General features: G+C 38.7%; 1 protein-coding gene across 2 annotated transcripts in view; it reads left to right on the forward strand.

Moving 5' to 3' along the window:
- RALGPS2 (Ral GEF with PH domain and SH3 binding motif 2) overlaps positions 1–18,216 on the forward strand; it is a 118,107-nt gene that overhangs the window by 14,830 nt on the left and 85,061 nt on the right. Inside the window, exons 2-3 of one of the 2 annotated variants that reach the window (XM_009991230.2) lie at positions 4,050–4,181; positions 8,882–8,989. In XM_009991230.2, coding sequence (XP_009989532.1) covers positions 4,125–4,181; positions 8,882–8,989 — 165 coding nt within the window. In that variant the 5' untranslated portion in view covers positions 4,050–4,124. Of the gene's footprint in view, positions 1–4,049; positions 4,182–8,881; positions 8,990–18,216 lie in introns of those variants that run through there. The other variant, XM_009991237.2, reaches the window with a different exon arrangement.

Consider the following 18,216-nt stretch of genomic DNA (forward strand, 5'->3'; position numbering starts at 1 on the left):
ATTTTTTCTCTGAAAGGGTTGTCAGCCACTGGAATAGGCTGCCCAGGGAGGTGGTTGAGTCCCCATCCCTGGATGTGTTTAAGAAAAGGGTGGATGTACTGCTTAGGGACATGGTTTAATGGGGGATTAGGGACGGTTGGACTGGATGATCTCTAAGGTCTTTTCCAACCTAGAAATGATTGTATATTAAATTTACTTATCTGATGATAGTTGAAGCTACACAGGATTTCCATTTTAGCAGAGTGATACAAAATACACTGGAGTCATAGTACAAATGCAAGTTACATTTAGGGAAATATAGCAGCTGCTATAAAGTTCAAACACAATACTAACGCAATCCCCATTACTGTGTGCTCACCATCATGATGCTGGGTGTCCCCAGTCTCCAGAAAGGAACACATGGGTTGAAGCCAGCTCAAGCCTGCCGCTCTCTTAGAAATTCTTTGGTTAGTTGTTTAGTTTTTGTACAACGTGTTGGGCCGAGCTGCATGCTCGCTCCCTCAGTGCTGGTCTAGCTAACTCAGGGAGACATTTACGTTTTTAATGAACTCAGGGAGAAACATTTACACCACTAGTTGATTCACTCAACTGGAATAGTCAGATGATCTGCTCAACTGACACAGCTGTTTATCTAAAACAAAGGCCACCCTCTGGTCCCCTTTGTGCTGAGATAAAGTCAGCTTCTTTGCAACAGCTGTGGTCAGTCACACCCGGTGTTATTCTGAGCTTCGTGGACACGTTGCTCTTACTCATCTTCACCGAGCTGCCTTCCATTCTGGGGGTTTACAGGTCAGTCACTGTGATGGAATGATCATCAAATACAGCCTTGGGTGAATTTGCAGGAAAACTCAAGACTCATCGAGGACAGCAGACCCTGCTTAGCCTAGACATTTTCATTCTTTGGGTATAATGAATCTCTTTATCAGTATTTTTAGTTTGCTTTTGCTGTACAATATGCATGGCATGAAGAGGTAGGAAGATACCACATAGTGTGTCCAGGCTTCAGGTTGGCATAAATGCATGCTTGAAACACTTTCAATTCCACATATAATGTGTTTCTGAGCACAAAGGCATTTATTAAATCGAGGAGGAGAAACAGACTGGAAGTTCAAATTACTGAATGTAATTCAGTTTTTGTAATTGGATATACAGCGTGTGCAGTGAAAACTGTGTGACTCACTGTTGTAGAGTGGTGACAGTCGTTTCACATACCCAGCTGCGCTGCTCTGAACAGTTCTGCTGTTGATCACTTTCTGATACTGCTGTTTACTACTTATTTTGGTGTTGAGCAGAAGGGTAGTATAGCAAACAAATGATTTAATTTTTCCAATGTTAGGATATTTTCAATATTTATCTTAAACAATACACTGGCCAAAATAGTCACTGTGACTTTTCGTTGTTATGGGAGTGGTGATGTTCTCATGTCTAATGCAGCTTTCAAAAGTGCATTTTAAATGTTGCAAATTCTGGAATTTTAAAGTTAAGTGCTAAATTATAGCAGTTCAGTACTAATTCTGCCCCTTACCTTTTCCCACTTCATGGAGATACAGTATAAATATGTTCAAACATACTGTTGTAATGCAGCAATGGGTACAGAGTTAACACTGTGTGGACAGCTTTGTTATGATACAGCCTGACTGGCAGGTGCTATGCTTTGTCATCTCAGTTTCCTTTACATGCAGGGTTTTTCTAAGTGGTTTTCTGCTTTTTTTTAAAAAAAAAAAAATCCACCTTTTACGTGCCTCGTAGGAGTCATTTTCTCAGCACGTTGGCCGATTTCAACCATACTTGACTAGGGGAGGGGAAGCTGCTAGGGCCTGTCTGGGTGTGTATGGGTTATGTGAGACTAATCATTGGGAAACTGGGCTTTAACAGTGTTGCTGATAGAGGAATTAGTTTGCTCTTACTTGTCTGAGGCTGCTCTGCCAACTCCGTTGGCTTCTATGATATGTGTAATTTCTCTTAAATAGCACCATGCAAGTACCTGCGCATAAAAAACACCCTGAACTTCAGTTTTTGCGTTTCCTCGGTCAGAAACAGTTCTCCCACTTCTCCTTCCCCATACTAACAGGAGGTGACAACAACTGAAGTATTTGTGAGACAAGGGTTAGATATGTAACCTTTAGTTTACGATTGGTTTTGTGCGATGTAATTACGGGCCACATAGTATGATGAAATTGTGCAAAGTGTCAATTTGCCTTATATTTACAGTAGTTTAAAAAACCCACAAATTTTTAAAGGGTAGTTTTTTCAGCAGAGAAGACTAAATTGGGACAAGAGTACCATTTTGAACATGTGGAAAGCTTGAACCTGGATTTTAGGAGATGTGATACCTCTGTCCTCTACTGTCACTACATAAATGAAAAATATGACACATCAGTTAGTTTTATTTTCTTGCTTTTCAATTCAATAAATGAAAAGGCTGTAGGAAAGAAGCACTGGGGAGCTGAGCATTTGGAAGTATTCCACATGAGACAATCTGAAGGGTAATTGAGATAGGGAAGGACAGGACAGCAGTGACACTCAGGAGCCAAAGATGAGGTATTTTTTTTCCCTTTGTATGGTCTGTTAGTATAACACCAGCTAAAATCTAAGTGCAGTTAAGTGTATTTTTAGTGGAGGAAATGCAACCTTAATTATAGTGTATGGGTTGGGAGTATAATGTTGAAGTGAAATGTAGTGTCTTCTATGCTGTGGATGAGACAGTCCCATCAGGTTTTTTATAAAAACAAAACAAGGAAGGGTGGCGTGTGAATGGCTGTTCTGAACTGCAGAAGCACAGCTCAGCGTAGGTCAGATGGGGACTATTAATACCCCAAAATACCTGGAAGCTATAGTGTTTGGCTGAAACTTGCAATGTGGCCCTCTTTGAGTTGCCCTCCTTTCTGGATTGCATTCCTACAATAACACTTTAAAGTTACTGCTTTTTTTTGAGAATATTTTATTATTTAAGTATTGCAGTTTCTTGCCTTCCAGGCTTGTATGTCTGACATACCTGGTTTAGGTCCCTTGGAAATGGAGCTTTTTGGATTAATTAGTTTATTTTATTATGTACAGATCCTAAGTATGAGATGCAGTAATACCACTTTATCATGTAGTATTGTTCAGTTACTTGTTACTTACCTTCTCCAGTTATTTGCAGACTGTGTAATAGTTCTGAGTTAAACTACAAATCTAAGGTTAGTTTCATAAATAGTAGCAAATTCGGGAACAGTCATACTTATCCTAAGCATACGCCTATGAAAATGCATTTATAATCGTTTTCACACTAGAGGGCACTAACATCTCATGAAATTTAAGCACAAATCAATTTTTATTCTTTCTGTAACACGTACTTAATAAGTAATCTTACTGGTTTTGTAGTGGATGCCAAAAGCTTCTGTTTCTTTGCAGCCTTTTCTCTGTAGAAAGGAAATCTAAAAGTAATGGTATCCTTGCAAGGATACATTAAAAGTTGATGTGTGGAGTTTTCCTTTGTATGTGTTTTTTTGTGGTTTTTTTGTGTGTGTCTTTTTTTACTAAACAATAATTTGAGTAATTTGTGGAGAAGTGTAAATTCCACTTATACTCTTAAATTGCTTTTAATGTTGTAATTTTCACTTGGAAACTGATGAATAGGCGTAGAAGATAAAGTATTGGATAGCTTCTTGTTAACTGTATTAGATACCTTTGATAGCTGGAATATACTTTCTGAAGTTGGTAATGAAAGGAAGAGAATCATACATGAACTGATGTTGCAGGCCTGACTTTCAGTTAGGGTTAATGCAAACATTTAAGTATTGATGCCTGGTATATAGATAACAGGATGGAAAAGAGTATGCAAGTCTATATTGCCAGCAAGGAGTGGATTGCAGTGGAACCTGCGGTTGTTTGGCTTATGATGTTTTTAAATAAGTGATTTTAGAATATGTGTTTGAATCTACAGTTTGGACCTCAAAGTGGTGTAGCCACTTTAGAAGTACTTTTATTTTTGTTAGGGTTTTTAAATACTGAATCTCATTTAAAACACGTGAATAAAATGGCTGCTGATTACTTTTTGCTCTTTGTAGGAATGGTTATTCAGTTGCCTTGGAGATGATCCTGCTGCTGTAAATGTAGGGCTGAAGATTAATGGTGTGGTCAGTATGGACCTAATGAACGGACAGTCAAGCAGTGTTAATATTGCAGCTACTGCTTCAGAGGTAAGGATTACTAAACTCAGTTATTGCATACTTAAGACAATAAGTACTCTTTTTTTTTATAAATATACCAAAAAGTAAGTTTGCTTTTAACAGATCTGGTGCAGCAGATTCTTGTTTTGTACGTTGATTTCGTGTGTTCCAGTTTAGATGTGAATAACTTAAAGTTCTGACCTTTGTATTCCAAAATAAAGTATGAGGTAGCATTTACAGCCCTGCCATAGCCAAAGCTGCCTTTTTATGTTCTCTTCCATCACGTCTAGACAAGGAAGCTTTTCTTTTCAAGTTTTAAGGATAATAGATGCTCTTAGTGCAGTAAGCTGGGCTGGCAAGGCCTGTGGGAAATGTTCTCTTCTTTGACAGGTACTGGTGTATGTGTGTGTCTGGGGCGGTCTGACACTGCAGCACTGCAGTAAGGTTGTTCTCTTTGTCTCGTGGACTGTATTCAAGCATTGCTGTGACTCTTCTGCCCACTGAAGGTTCTGCCCTCTAGTAGTAAACAGCTCATGAATTAAGAGTGTGTGTATCCGCCAAGCAAAGGAGATTGGCCTCCTGGGCTGATGCCTCTTGTTTCGAAGTGAATACAGTTTTCCATTTGTCATGGTCTGTGTTTAGTCTGTCTCTGTGGCTAAACAATAGCCAGCTGTTCTGTTACCCAATGACCCCTCCCTGCTCAAGGAGGGGAGTTGGGAAAAGGGAAGACCCGTGGGTTGAGATAAAATCTATTTAATAATTGAAAGAAAAAATAAAAATAATGATGATAATATATACAGACAAGTGATGTATGGTGCAGCTGCTCACCACCCCTTGGCCAATGTCCAGCCCATTCCAGGCCAGCGATCTCAGAGCAGGAAAGTACCAAAGCTGCAGTCCTGGAAGAGAGAGAGGAGGTCTCAGGAGCAGAGAGATGAGCAAGACCCTCCAGGGACAGTGGCTATTGAGGAGGAGGAGAGTGAGAGTGAGAGAGACGAGGGGCAAAGAGAGCCTGTCCCCAACAAATTTTCCAGTTTACAGTGAACATGATGTTATACGGTATGGCATACCCATTTGCCAATTCAGGTGTCAGTCTCCCTGGCCACGCTCCCCTCAGGTTCTTGGATGTCTGGGGCTGTTAGCAAAAAACTAGTTGAAAAGTCCTTGAGCACTACTGCTACCTGCATGCCACTGCTGGCTACAGACTAAACCAAAGTGTCCCATTAACTCTGTTCTCACTGCATCAGGTGCTGCAGTCTTTTTAAAAATGCAGTTTACTTTGGAAATGTAGCTTGTCTGAACAGAAAATTGATTCCATGATTCTGTCCCAACAAAACCAGAACAGACTTGTTAAGAAGAAGGGATGGAGTGAAGTTAGTACCAGAATTTTTTGCTAGGATCATGTGAGGAGCTGTTGAGAGTTGTGACTGATTCCTAAATTCTTAGCAATGTTGGAGGATTTGCAAGACCTAGTTATGTGTGGGGTTTTTTTTTTGTTGTTGTTTGTTTGTTTTTCCCAAAAAAACCTGCAAATTGCTTGCTGTCCAAGTTTTGTTGGTGTTTTTTTGTTGGTTTTTTTTTTTAGTTAATGCCTTGTAGTGCTGGGATGAAGGGAACGGAAAATCTGCCTTCAGTGTATATGGAGCGATCTTTCCGGATGCACTGTTTGTCTGTTGTCTTTAGGGTGACTGAACGTATGCTTTGGCTTGTACAGATGGATGATACTAACCTAAGCTTTCTGCTCAGGAGAAACAGTTACTTTATTGCTGATGCATATTATTTTTATTGCTTTTGTCACAGTGAAATACGTTTTTACTATAGCGGATTTGAGTTTCTTTTTTTTTTTTTGCCCTTTCATTCTTCATTTCTTTTGCTTAAAAGATAAGGTACTCAAGAAAACTACAAAAGCAGAAATAATGAAACCCACAAAGTCCTGAAAGCAGTTGCTCCCTTGAATGACACTTTGGACCTTTACCAAAGGCGTTTGGTTTATTTATATATTTACACATGTTTTGATAGCAGAGCTGCATGTCTGCTGTGCATTTGCACATGCTTATGGAAATGGAAAGTACCACAAATGAGGTGAAAGGAAAATTGGAGTGTTGTGTTGTTGAAAGGAATCAAATCTTGTCCAGCACAATTTCACAAGTAATTGTCAAGGTTTAAACAAGGAAACTGGCATCAGTTTCCAAGACCATTGTTTGGTTTTGTACAGGTTCTTGTACTTCCTTTATTGTATTATGAATCATTGATTGACTGTTTGTTGGCATGCAACTGAAAAATTTTCTTGGAGCAAAGCTGTCTTTTTACTCAACAAGATAGTCTTGAATGTTTACATGATGTCTGATAAATTTGAGTAAAATATATTTGGCAAAAGTTACATGGATCTGCTTTCAGCAAGTGGTGTTTTTTTCCTATCCTGACTAACCAGGAGGACTTGTAGCTGAAATGTTTCTGTAAGTGTGTTGGTTACCAAAAATGCCTGTCTGGTTTGGAGTTTTTGGTGGTGTTTTCAAAGTCAGGTTTTTCAGAGAGATTGCACTGTTGGAAGAACCTAACTAAAACTGGACATGATTATTGAATGAGTAGGTATTTTTCTTTATATATCCTTATAACAAAAGTGCTTAAAAATGGACAAGAGTATTTCAGCTGCCTGAATTCTCAAGGAGTTCAAATATTCTTGTTTCTGTGAATGGGAATCCAAAGTCAAAATATATAGTGTAGCCCTAAAATACTGCCTTGGTAGGTTTTCAGGAGAAGACAGTAGCACGGTAGAACTAATGACCAGCATCAGTGACAGTGTGCTCTCTTCCCTCCTGCCTTGGCATCAGCCGATGTGATGCAGGTGTTACAGAGAGAACAGTGTAACGGTGCTGAAACTTGACTTCCACCAGAAGTGATCTGGTGAAGTGCTCATTCAGGTGCGTGTTGTATGTGACCCATATCCATGGTCTTGAAAACTTGCAATGTTACCAGTAAAATTACATGGACTGTCAGAAAGCACTTTCATTATGTGAGCCGAAGTCTGATTTTTTTTTTTCAGCTTTCTAGGAGGTTTCCCCCGGGATAGTGGTTAGGATAGGGTGCTTAAGGATACATCAGTCTCCTGCAGAAGACTGGGCAGGTCTTGGTTTGTGCTCAGTATGTTTTGCCGCAGCTGAGCTGGAGCTCCCAGCAGTGGTGAGAATGAGCTCTGTGCACCAGTACTAGTTTTCTTTCTCTCGAATCTCTCCAAACAAAGTGTTGGTAAAACTGTCACGGGAGCTCTGTTAGTGCTTCCATTAAGGCTGGGCTATTGCTGAAGGATGCGGGTGTCATACTGTACTTCTGGCAAGCATACTGTTTGCTGAAGAAGCAGTGTTAAATTTGACCTTCTAGCAGCCTTCCAGTACCTGGAGGGGCCTACAGGAAAGCTGGAGAGAGACTTTTTACAAGGATATATGGTGATAGGACAAAGGGCAACGGCTTTAAACTGAAAGAGGGGAGATTTAGATTAGATCTAAGGAAGAAATTGTTTATGTTGAGGGTGGTGAGGCACTGGACCAGGTTGCCCAGAGAAGCTGTGGCTGCCCCATCCCTGGAAGTGTTCAAGGCCAGGTTGGATGGGGCTTTGGGCAACCTGGTGTAGTGGAAGGTGTCCCTGCCCATGGCAGGGAGTTGGAACTAAATGATCTTTGAGGTCCCTCCCAACCCAAACCATTCTATGATTCTATTGATTGTAGTAACTGTGGTCCTTCATGATGATATTGTCCACATGTCTCACCTTATCTCTTACTTTTTGGTCAAGAGTTGGCTTTATGCCAGGTTTTGGAAGAAGAAACTAAGCAGCATGCATAGCCTTTCAGGTATTCAGAGGAGAGTGTGGGGCAGCAAAGTGGTTGCATGTTGTGTGCATATTTCTGAAATAAGCATGCCTCAGGGTCAGGTGTGGAGTGTGCATCTGGATATGACATCTCAACCTACATATCAAAAAACCCTTCTTTCTTGCAACGACTGGCCAGAATCTAGGTTTGCATCTGTATACTAAAGGAAGTGATTGCTTCTAACATAGATGTATTGTTTTCAGATGAAACGTGAAAGCAATAGGAAGTGTTAATTTCATACAAAGTTAGTTTTTTGAAACATATTTGTATTTTGCAGGGAAGCTAAATCTTTGTGGATAAAGATTCATAGAATAATATTCTAGGAACTGGTATTTTTTGCCAATGTGAATTACTAGTGTTTAAAAAAAACACCAAACTAAAATTGTTCATACTAACTGTCTTCAACAGGAACACACATGTAGCTCACCATGTGATTTTTGTAAGTTTTAATGCTTCTAAGAGAAACAGGAGGAGATTGGTACTATTCTTTGATGTCTTTTTCCTCACATTGTGATATTTTTTTCTGGTTAAAATTCAGTGCGACTGTATTATTTTTATTTTTAACTTTCCTGTCAACAAAATTGAAACTTAATTCTACATTGAAATGTAACTTGTGTTTTGAGGAGCACCTTTGAAATCCATTGAAGTCAGTTTCAGAGTCTCTGATTTTAGAGATCTTTGTCAGGGGAAAATATGTTCTGTGAGTGACTTTCGATTGATAATTTGCCCAATAGAAAAATTCTGTGAACAGTGATGTTTGAACAGAAATTGTGCTTTTGGGAGTGTAAAAAAAAAAAAAAAAAAAAAAAAAAAAAAAAAAAAAAAGGCGAGAACCAAAAGTATCATCAGATTTCTTTGTTTCTGCAGAAGAGTAGCAGCTCTGAATCCTTGAGTGACAAAGGTTCAGCTGAACTGAAGAAGAGCTTTGATGCAGTGGTGTTTGATGTTCTAAAGGTTACACCAGAAGAATATGCGGTAAGCGACTGCAGTAATTTTTGTTACTTCGTGTGTGAATCTTCTTGGCAACTTTTCCTCTGCTTCTCTGTTTCTGTGTATTTTTGCCTGACTTCCATCATCCATGGCTTTCAAAAATGGATCCTGCACTATAGTTCTTCATTGTCTGAGTTCTGCTTAATGTTAAGTGATCGTTTTGGGCTATGCTGTCTAGGCACTTTTCACACTCCTACATATGACATAGACTAAATGTTCTTAAACCTGCATGATGCACCTTAATTCTGACACTCGTATTTTAGTTCCAAGAATATACTTGATCTGTACGTGTCTTTTTCTGGAGGTGTTTTAATTTTTAACTGTTAATTCTTACATCTAGGGAGTGTTTTCTTCTTTTGGATGCAATGGTACAGAATAATGAGTTGGATATCCTGCAGAACCAAGAAAAAATAAGTAAAAAATATTTAACCAAAACATTGGGTGATTTAATTTTTATTTTTCTTACCCTATTTGTAGATGTTAAGGTGACAAATGGTCCCTCTATTTAAGTTATTCAAGTATGTTACTAGAAAGATTGCTAACAAGCTATTGCTCTTACTGCATTTATAATTCAAGTGATGAGATTCACGATGAGTTGTCCTGGGGAGATTATTGATATGTGGTACTAAGTATCACAAAATATTCCCATGAAGTTTGTTCTATTTTTTAATTGTTAATAACTATTTCAGTTAATTATTAATGGCTAAATGGATTTTAATGAGCCCATTGAAAATTTAAAGCATCTGGATTATGAAATTGTACTCACACATTGAAATCTTCTTGGATATTTAGTGGGATTTATTCCTGACCGAGGTTCAAGTCATGTACTTTGGGCCTCTTCCTTGTTCCGTTCTCAGGAACAGCTGGGCAATGAATCACCTGCTTTCTGTGGGAAGGTGTTTCTGGGGCTGTCTGTCTTTTCAGTTTTATCTTACAATTTCCCTACTTAAAGGAAATCTAAGTACTTGGGGAGTTTGGGGCTAGGAGCGTGAATTCAACTGGAGTTATGCATTCAGGCCAGAATAGCTACAGGTTCCGTTGAATCACTCAGTGATTCAGCCAGTGGCGGATGCTGTTGAGCAGCAGATGATCTCTGTGGAGTTGCTGTCACTCACCTGGACAGCAAAATATACAAAGGTGCCTTGTCTTGTATCGCCTTTCATAATCTTTTTGTTCTACTCAATCATCTCTCCTGTGTGGAAACCTTTTACTTTCGTGGGTATTCTAAATGCTACCTACTTAGTAAATCTTGGTTAGGTGAAAATCTTTAATAAAATTCAGTGTTTTTACTGTTTTTATATTATGCCTCATGCTGGGTAGAGTTCCACTCACAAATGGGAATCGTTTAATTAAGAATTTCACATTACAGTTACGAACCTGGGGTTGCAGTTTTGGTTTATGCTACCTGGTATAACTTTGCTGTTTTCTCAATTCCTCAAAAGAAAATGTCTTTACTCTTAGCCTTTTCCCTTTTAAAGTGTGTAGTTCTTCAAATTGGGTTTCGTTTACTGTAAATGGATCTGAAATGTCTTATAGGTAGAATTCTGAACAATTGAGCAAAATTGCTGGTAATCAGTGTTCAGCCCTTTGGCAAGGTTGTAATTAATTTCCTTTTATTTTTCAATGTTTCTCTACGCAGCTGTACTTCCTTATTAACGTTTGGTTCCTCAGGCAAGTTGATCTACTTTGCCTGTAGGGCTTGCTTGCTTTGAATGCGGTCTCTTTCTGATAGCTCTTGCTGAAGGTTGTAGAAATAAGTAAACTTGCCAAAAAACTCCGGTACCTTGCAAGAAGAGCACCTTTGACCCTTACACTTGTTTTTATTTTATTGGCCATTTCCTTATTCTTCCTGATTTTAGTCCTACCATAACAGAGAAGTATAAAAGCTTCATCTGGATTTCAGTGGTGTTGTGAGGACTACCGGAGTGGTACAGTGTGGCCAAGCTCTTCAGGATTCCAACACTGATGAGAATGCAAAACTGTTAGTAAGGTTTTCATTATAATAGTGGGTATGTGCCTCTCAGATTGGACATGAATATACTACCAATTGCTTTTTCAAAGTATGAGAAAACTTCTAGTTCAGTGATAGCTCTTGTAAAATGGATGCAGTGCAGACCACTGATATGTGCGACTTAGTGAAAGCTGCCTTCCGTTACCAACTGCAGAATAAATACTGGGTTATTTTTTAAAAAAAAAATTTTTTTGAAGTGGTGAACTGAGGAAATAATTCATGGGCTATGTAAGTACCTTATTGATAGAAAATAGAATGTGATAAAGCCAGTAAAACAACAATAAAAGCAAGTTGCTGCACATGAGTTAGACAGCTGTCTGATTAATGGTTAAGAAACCTCTGCTCAAACAAAAAAGAATTCCAGTGCATAGGTAGGTTAAATATGAGAGTTAACTGGTAAAGTCGACATCAGCATTGGGAATCTTATCCTGTACTTTATATGTTATGTTGCATTGCGATCAAAACGGGGCACCGTGTACAGATACACAATTTCAGTTATGCTGGAGAAAGAAGAGAAAAAAATCTGGAAGATAATTAACTTCGAGAGATACTGGAAATAGGATTCATGCTAGTAGTTTCAATACCTTTGAGACACACAGATGTCTTTTTAGTTCCCACTACATTGGAGACATCACTGTTGTTTCAAAAGTCGATCTGTTTAGTCAGTTAGTGGGCAGGAGACAAGTTGGAGTACAAAAGCTATTGCTTGTAATCCTGTATTTTCAACAAGCTGCTTACCAAGCCAAAGAGAAGCCCAAGTGTAAATATTTTTGGTGATTTTATTTCCATATTCTTCCCTTTGGCAGTCATCTAATACTGTGCTGAATGCACAGTCAGTGTGCCCTTTCATTTAATGGTCCTTTGTTCTGTCTTGTACTAACTTTCTAGCAAAAGTACTCCAGCCCTTCAAGGGGTCTGGTTTGAACAGTGACGGAAGTTATTGTTGTGATACATGTGTAATCGTTCACAGAATGTTAGGGATTGGAAGGGACCTCAAAGGATCCTCTAGTCCAATCATCCTCAAAGGATCATCTAGTTGATTTATGCTGTTGTTACCAACCAGGTGTCTTAGGTTCTTTGTAAGGTTGAAGGTGCTTTAGAAAGGGCCAAGTTATAGCTGAAACAGGTGAGATCTTCAGGTGTAGCTGCTGCTGTTGCAAACTTATAGTTTGCTTTATCACCATGCAGCTTACAAAAAAGTTTCCAGGGGATGTGTTGAATGCCTGCATGTTTCATAAATTTTGAGGGGGGAAAAAATATCCCATTCAATGAGTATGAAGTAGAACGTGTTTGTTTTCTGCTAAGGATTCTACAGACAGCTTTCTAGCTGTAATAAGGAGACTGTCTCTCTTTTAAATACCTGCTTTTAGGCTGAACATGTCTCACTTCTTCGTTGAACAGCTAAAAGCCACAAAACAAGCTGGTGCCAGGATTACCCGCTGGTGTCTGGCCCTGCCGGCGGCGCGTTCAGCGTGTGCAGGGCAGGCACAGTTGCAGTGAATGCTGCCCATTTTCGCTGAAGGGAGAAGTGTGGTTTGGAGTGTACAGGGCAAGATTTGTGGGGCAGGGATATGCTAACGGTGCAGGGGCAGTAGAAAAGGAGGACCCTGATGAGACTGAAAGAAAAAAAAGGAAAATGCTTTGGGGACACGAGCTCCAAATTAAGATGCTGGCAAACCTCAGGTTGAAGAAATATTTATTTTTTGCTTTACAGTAAATTCTTATTCCTTAGACTGCTACTGTTTAATTATGTGACTGTTTATTACTTTTTGACTCACTTTTCCGTTTTATACTTAAACTTAGCCACGGTGGTGTAAATATTTGAGGTAGAATTAAGGGAAGTGCAGCTGTATAAATCCATTGCTTTTTCTTTTCACCTAGTTATCTAAGAAGGATTCTTTTTCTTTGCCCTAGTCTCTGAAAGCGCTAAGTAAGTTTGCATTAAGATGTATGTGTATTTCTTTTCTTTCGAATTCCAGTTAAGCTTTGTCAAATGGATGTTGGAAAAGAGAATATTGCTTAGCTTGGAAATGGTATACAAATAAAGTTTGTTTTTAAAAACATTTAGGTGAAACACGGAATTTTTCTCAGAGGTATTCTTATGACAGTTGAAGATCAAGTTATCTATGTCTGAAAAAAGAGCATGAGAGTGTGTTTTGTAAAGGAAGCAGGTCTCGAGTTCTGGAACCGCATCGCGTGTGTGTAATGGAAGTGCAGAAATAGGCCTTGAGGTATGTGGGGTTCAACAATCAAATCTTTTGCTACTTTGAACAAAACGAAAATAACTTAAACTGACCTGAGGTTCCCCCCAGGAGAACTTTCTCTTGTGTGGGACTCTAGCAGATTCACAGTCACCTCTGCAAGTTCCTGTGCAGCTACTGGTGTGAGTTGTGCTGCGTGGTTCCTGGCAGTGATGTTGGTTTTGGCCTCTCCTGAGGCTGGTTGTCAGTGGATTAGGGAGCTTGAGGCAAGTCTGTCTGCTGCATCTGAGAGCAGTTTGAATAAAGTGAAGTCCTGGGCCTGGGAGCTTTCGATGAAAAAGGACGTGGGCTTGCATGTGTTCCTGCTAGCTTTATTTTACAGAAGAATGCTGAAGAACAAGTATGCTCCCAATGAAAGCAAGGAGAAGCAACTTTATTGTAGCGTGTGGAGGAACTATTAATGATAAAAGTTCTGGAGCAGACTTTGAGAAAACAAGCGGAGTTTCAAAACAGGAACTTTAATCCCCCAGCGTTCATTTTGGACAGCAGAATTATTCTGCTACTGATGCAGTGCTTAACAGAGACTTAGCTATTTTTTTCGGTGAGGAAAATTATTCTGGCAGCCCGGAGAGACAGCACTAAGCCAAGTTGGAAGGCTTAAATGTAATTCCTCTGAAAAATTCAGATTAAGGAACAATTTATGAAGTGTTGCTTGAACCAACATGGCTTCAAGGAAAATCAAATTATGGCAATATTCTTCAATAACCAAAATGTAGGCATTTTATTTTTTTCATCTCAGACAGAAACTTACTTTTTCTTTTCACAATGAGAGTCTCTGTCCAGGAGCTCTATGGGAAGTGCACCATCCTCATGGTAGGTACATGGCAGGAAAACTTGTAGTACAGCGAGCAGCCTGGCAGAAGGAGTTCATGCTTGAGAAGGTCTAAGGACTAGAAGGGTGGGATTATAGTCCAGATCAGATGGGAACTTTCATACAGGGGCATGGAGAGGAGCTTGGTGCTGTGGTATTAACTGCAGCTAGAGGTTCTTAAGTTGCAGCATTTATGGAAAGACGGATTATCTTATGTACTCACAGAGAAGAGAGAAGGAATTGGGGAATGTTTTAAAATTTCCCTTCGTTGAGCTTCTCCATGTTCCTCAAAGAAGCACAATGAGGTGTGGTTCTTAATCATCTGGTTGTAAAATTTCTATCCTGACACCGTTGCGTGAGAGAGGGGTAAATCTCTTTATCTGTATATGAAGCTGTCTGTTAATAAGTTTAGTGTTTTGAAGTACTTGTTCACAAGTCCAACATCTCAACACATGGGAGAGCTAAATGTTTTGTTCAGGACTGTCCCCAGGCCAGGTCTTTCGACTATATGAAAAAAAACCTCCCATGGCTGTGCAGCGGGCTAAAAAGTTACCTGCCAACTACCATTCCAGTGTCTGAATGGCAAGATGATCATTCATTGTCTTCAAAAGATGGTTTTCTCTTGTAGAGTTCTTCAAATGATCGAGGACTGGGAAATATATTAGTCATACATTAAAAACATACCTCTTGTAATCATGTTCTGGAATTGTTATCTAGAATCTAGGGTAAATGTAAACACACAACTTCCATTCAGCTCTTCCATGGCCTGGGCAGTGAAGAAGTTCTTTAATACATGTAAATGAACTCAATAGACTTCTCAAAAGGCAGAAAATTCCAAGTTTCCCTATCTTTGTGTAATCAGGATACTTATTTAAATGATGAGTAGGAATAAGTTCAAGGTTTTGTATTGCACATGTGACTTTATTTTTTTCTTTAAATATATGCAGCTGACAACTCAAAAAGCAGAGAAGTTATGGTTGGCATGCTTCATGTAACAAATTGATGTGAACACTTAGAATTTTTGGATTGAATATTAAAAGATGAAACCACATTTAGGAGAGGGAGCTATCCAGGAATTTGTATTGGCTAGGTTAAGGAGCTGGAATGAGCAAAGTCAGTGCATCGTATCTCTTTGCTGCAGGAACCACATTAGTGGCTTGTTGGGGTTTAAATTGCCTGTGATTTGGTCATGATAGTTACTTTTTTTTTGGTAAGAGTTGAGCAATGCCATCTAACATCAATATCATAAATTCTAAGTTTTGTCACTTCAGGTGTTATTGATTAGAATGCCAGTCTTTCAGTTTGCTTTATTTTTCACTTAGCAGTAGTCGAGCACCCTTAAAATGGTAAAAATTCAGTTAAGTGTTAGACTTATAGATATGAATAAGTTAATGTTTAAAAAAATTTTGTCAAAGGTATTTTTAAACTCTTATTTGAGGTACACTGTCATATCCACAAAGCCAGATGACTACTTATCCATCAGCTTAGGTATTCAACTATCAGTGGCTTGCCTCTTTGGAATTGTGAACAATTCTTTAAGTGCTTGGAACGCCAGTGGAAATCACAAGCTCTCTAAGGAACCTCAATACAGATGTTTCTTGAAGGAGTGGTAATGTGATACAGTGTTACTGAAGATGGACACTGCTTTTAGTGAAAGTCAGGAGATGTGTAAACCAAACAAGGGGAAGAAAAAAACCCCAACCTAATAGCAACGTGATACTAGAAAAAAGAAGTTTCTCTGTTAGAACATACTGGATTTTTTTAGTTCTTAGAGTTGCTTTATTTATGTTGTGATGTTCTTAATAGCAATTTTGAATCTTTTTAGTAACGAACATTATCTTGAACTTTGGCATGTGTGGGTTTTATTCCCTCAACATTAATATACAGTTCCTTATTTAAAATGTATGCGTTTGTTTTGATATGTGAATTCCGGTGTGAAGTTATAACAACAGTCTTTGTTTCATGTGGCTATTAATCCTATCTTGAATAATAATTGGTTTAGAAGACACTACTGAAGCAAGTAATGTTCTAATTTAGGTAAGGCAGTTCAGGTTGACTGAGATGACAGATTCTGGAGGGCTGGGAAGAAAGACAACATTTATTTTTAAGCATTCTCTCTTCTGTGGGAAAAATGAATCCATTTCCTGGCTCACTTGTGCCATTGCTGTAATCTTTTTTAGCGAGGAGGATTTGCACTGAAATGTTAACTATTGAAATGCCTGGGTCTTTTGTAAGGATGTTATAATATACCCTATATGCAAATTGCATTGAAGTGCATGTTCTTTTGGTTTCACTTTCCCCAACCAATTTTCTAATTGATTTCCTCTATTGGGAAGCAGAGCAATACATTCATTCAGCCACACATTTACCTAAAACAATGTATTTCTGAGAAACCCTATTATACTTTAGCAGATGAACAGGAGACTAGAGATTGAGTTTTATGGCTGATGTTTGAGTTCTGGGTTCTTCACCTTGGAAATCAAAAGGAAGAGTTAACTCTTGCTGTAATGTGTGGCCGCTCTATGGTCAGGATTGGATCAGGTGAGAGAAATGAATCCACACTTTCCTTCTGTCTCTTGAGTGTTCTCCGCAGGTAAGAAAGTGTAAGTACTTGGTGCTTGTGCCTGCACAACCATGGATGCAGGATTAGGTGGTTTACAGAACTGGGATAAATTGGCTGCTTCTTAGTGAGTGGGAAGCTTGAAAATAACACACATGCAAATATCAGGCAAGTTTGTCCTACACAGTGGTACAGACTTTCTGTATTTATTTAAGTGCTACCCTCATAGAGAAGTTCTTTTCATAGGCGTTCTCAATTTATCATCTTAAGCTTTTACATAAGATTTAGAAATAAATAAATAGACTTCTACCTCAGCTCATTTTAGGATAACTGTTCTCTGAATGCATTTTGATTATTAGCTTCAAGGCCATTTTAACTCTAGAAATTAGTTAGCCAGATTTTCACTGCCCCCTTCTTAAATGTCATGCATTTGGAGAAAACTCTTGTTCCCCTGGTTCAGATGTCTTTCCCTGCTCCAGTAAACATGCCTTGCCTATTTGTTTCCTCAAAAGAGACTTATTTGTAAGAGAGCATACTATAGAAGTGTCAAGACAAAGGTGTATTTTTTTGTTTTACCCAGGAGCAGTATAACATAACCCAGAATGACATTGAAGAGATCTTCAGAAATTTCTAAAGCTCTTCTGTGTGATGTAAAGATCCAGCTGTACTCTTCACCTATAGCAGAGCATTGTCAAGCATGTTGTGGGTTTTGGCAAGGTGATAATCCTGTCACTGTCTAAGACTCCTAGTTCTTTCCCAGATAACATGCTCAGGTTAGGAAAAGGTGGGAAATAGCATGCAAAAATTACCAGCATTGTCTGTACACACGTTCAGAATCCTTCAAAAGCAAAGTCATTAACCATAGCTGGAGTAGTTTGTTGTCTGGGCGCACTATCGCAAATTCATCCACTTCCCTTGCTGGGAATGACTTGTTGCTGTCAGTGCTTTTTGTGGGAAGATAAAACTATCCCTCTTGGAAAAAAGCTTCATGTGAAGATTTCTGCATTTCTGACCTTAATAATAAAAAAAAAAATGCTGAAAGAGTCTTTAATTTTAGGAAGAGAAATCATTTTATTCCCTCGAGAAGAAGACATTTTTTCATAGGTCTAATAATAAAAGAACGGAATGGTTTCAGTTAGCAAGGTTAGGTTGCTTTCAGTTTGAAAGGCGTCTTTTGTTTTTGGCAAAATTCTATTGTCTATGTTTTACTATAGTTGCTATGGATGCAAGGGAATAGAGAAGTTACATGGAAGGCAAAGAGTATTTTGGCTTACTATAGTCCTGATTTTCTGTTGTTACTAACCATTGCTGCTTAAAACAAATTTAGAGGGTATGTCTGATATTGACTCTATTTAAACTTTTAAGGTACAATATGATTTGTGTTTTCAAGACAGATGCTGCGGTTGATCAGTTGACTGTTAAATCACATTTAAAAATGGTAGTTTGGAGATTAATTTTTAAGTTGACATCTAAATAGCTTATGGATATGAATGAATAGCGAGTGCAAATCATATGTCTCATACCACATGTGAGTATACTTCTGTTACAGGACCAAGAATGTCTTGTTTA

The sequence above is a fragment of the Tauraco erythrolophus genome, chromosome 10, assembly GCF_009769465.1.
Source record: "Tauraco erythrolophus isolate bTauEry1 chromosome 10, bTauEry1.pri, whole genome shotgun sequence".
Lineage (NCBI taxonomy): Eukaryota > Metazoa > Chordata > Aves > Musophagiformes > Musophagidae > Tauraco > Tauraco erythrolophus.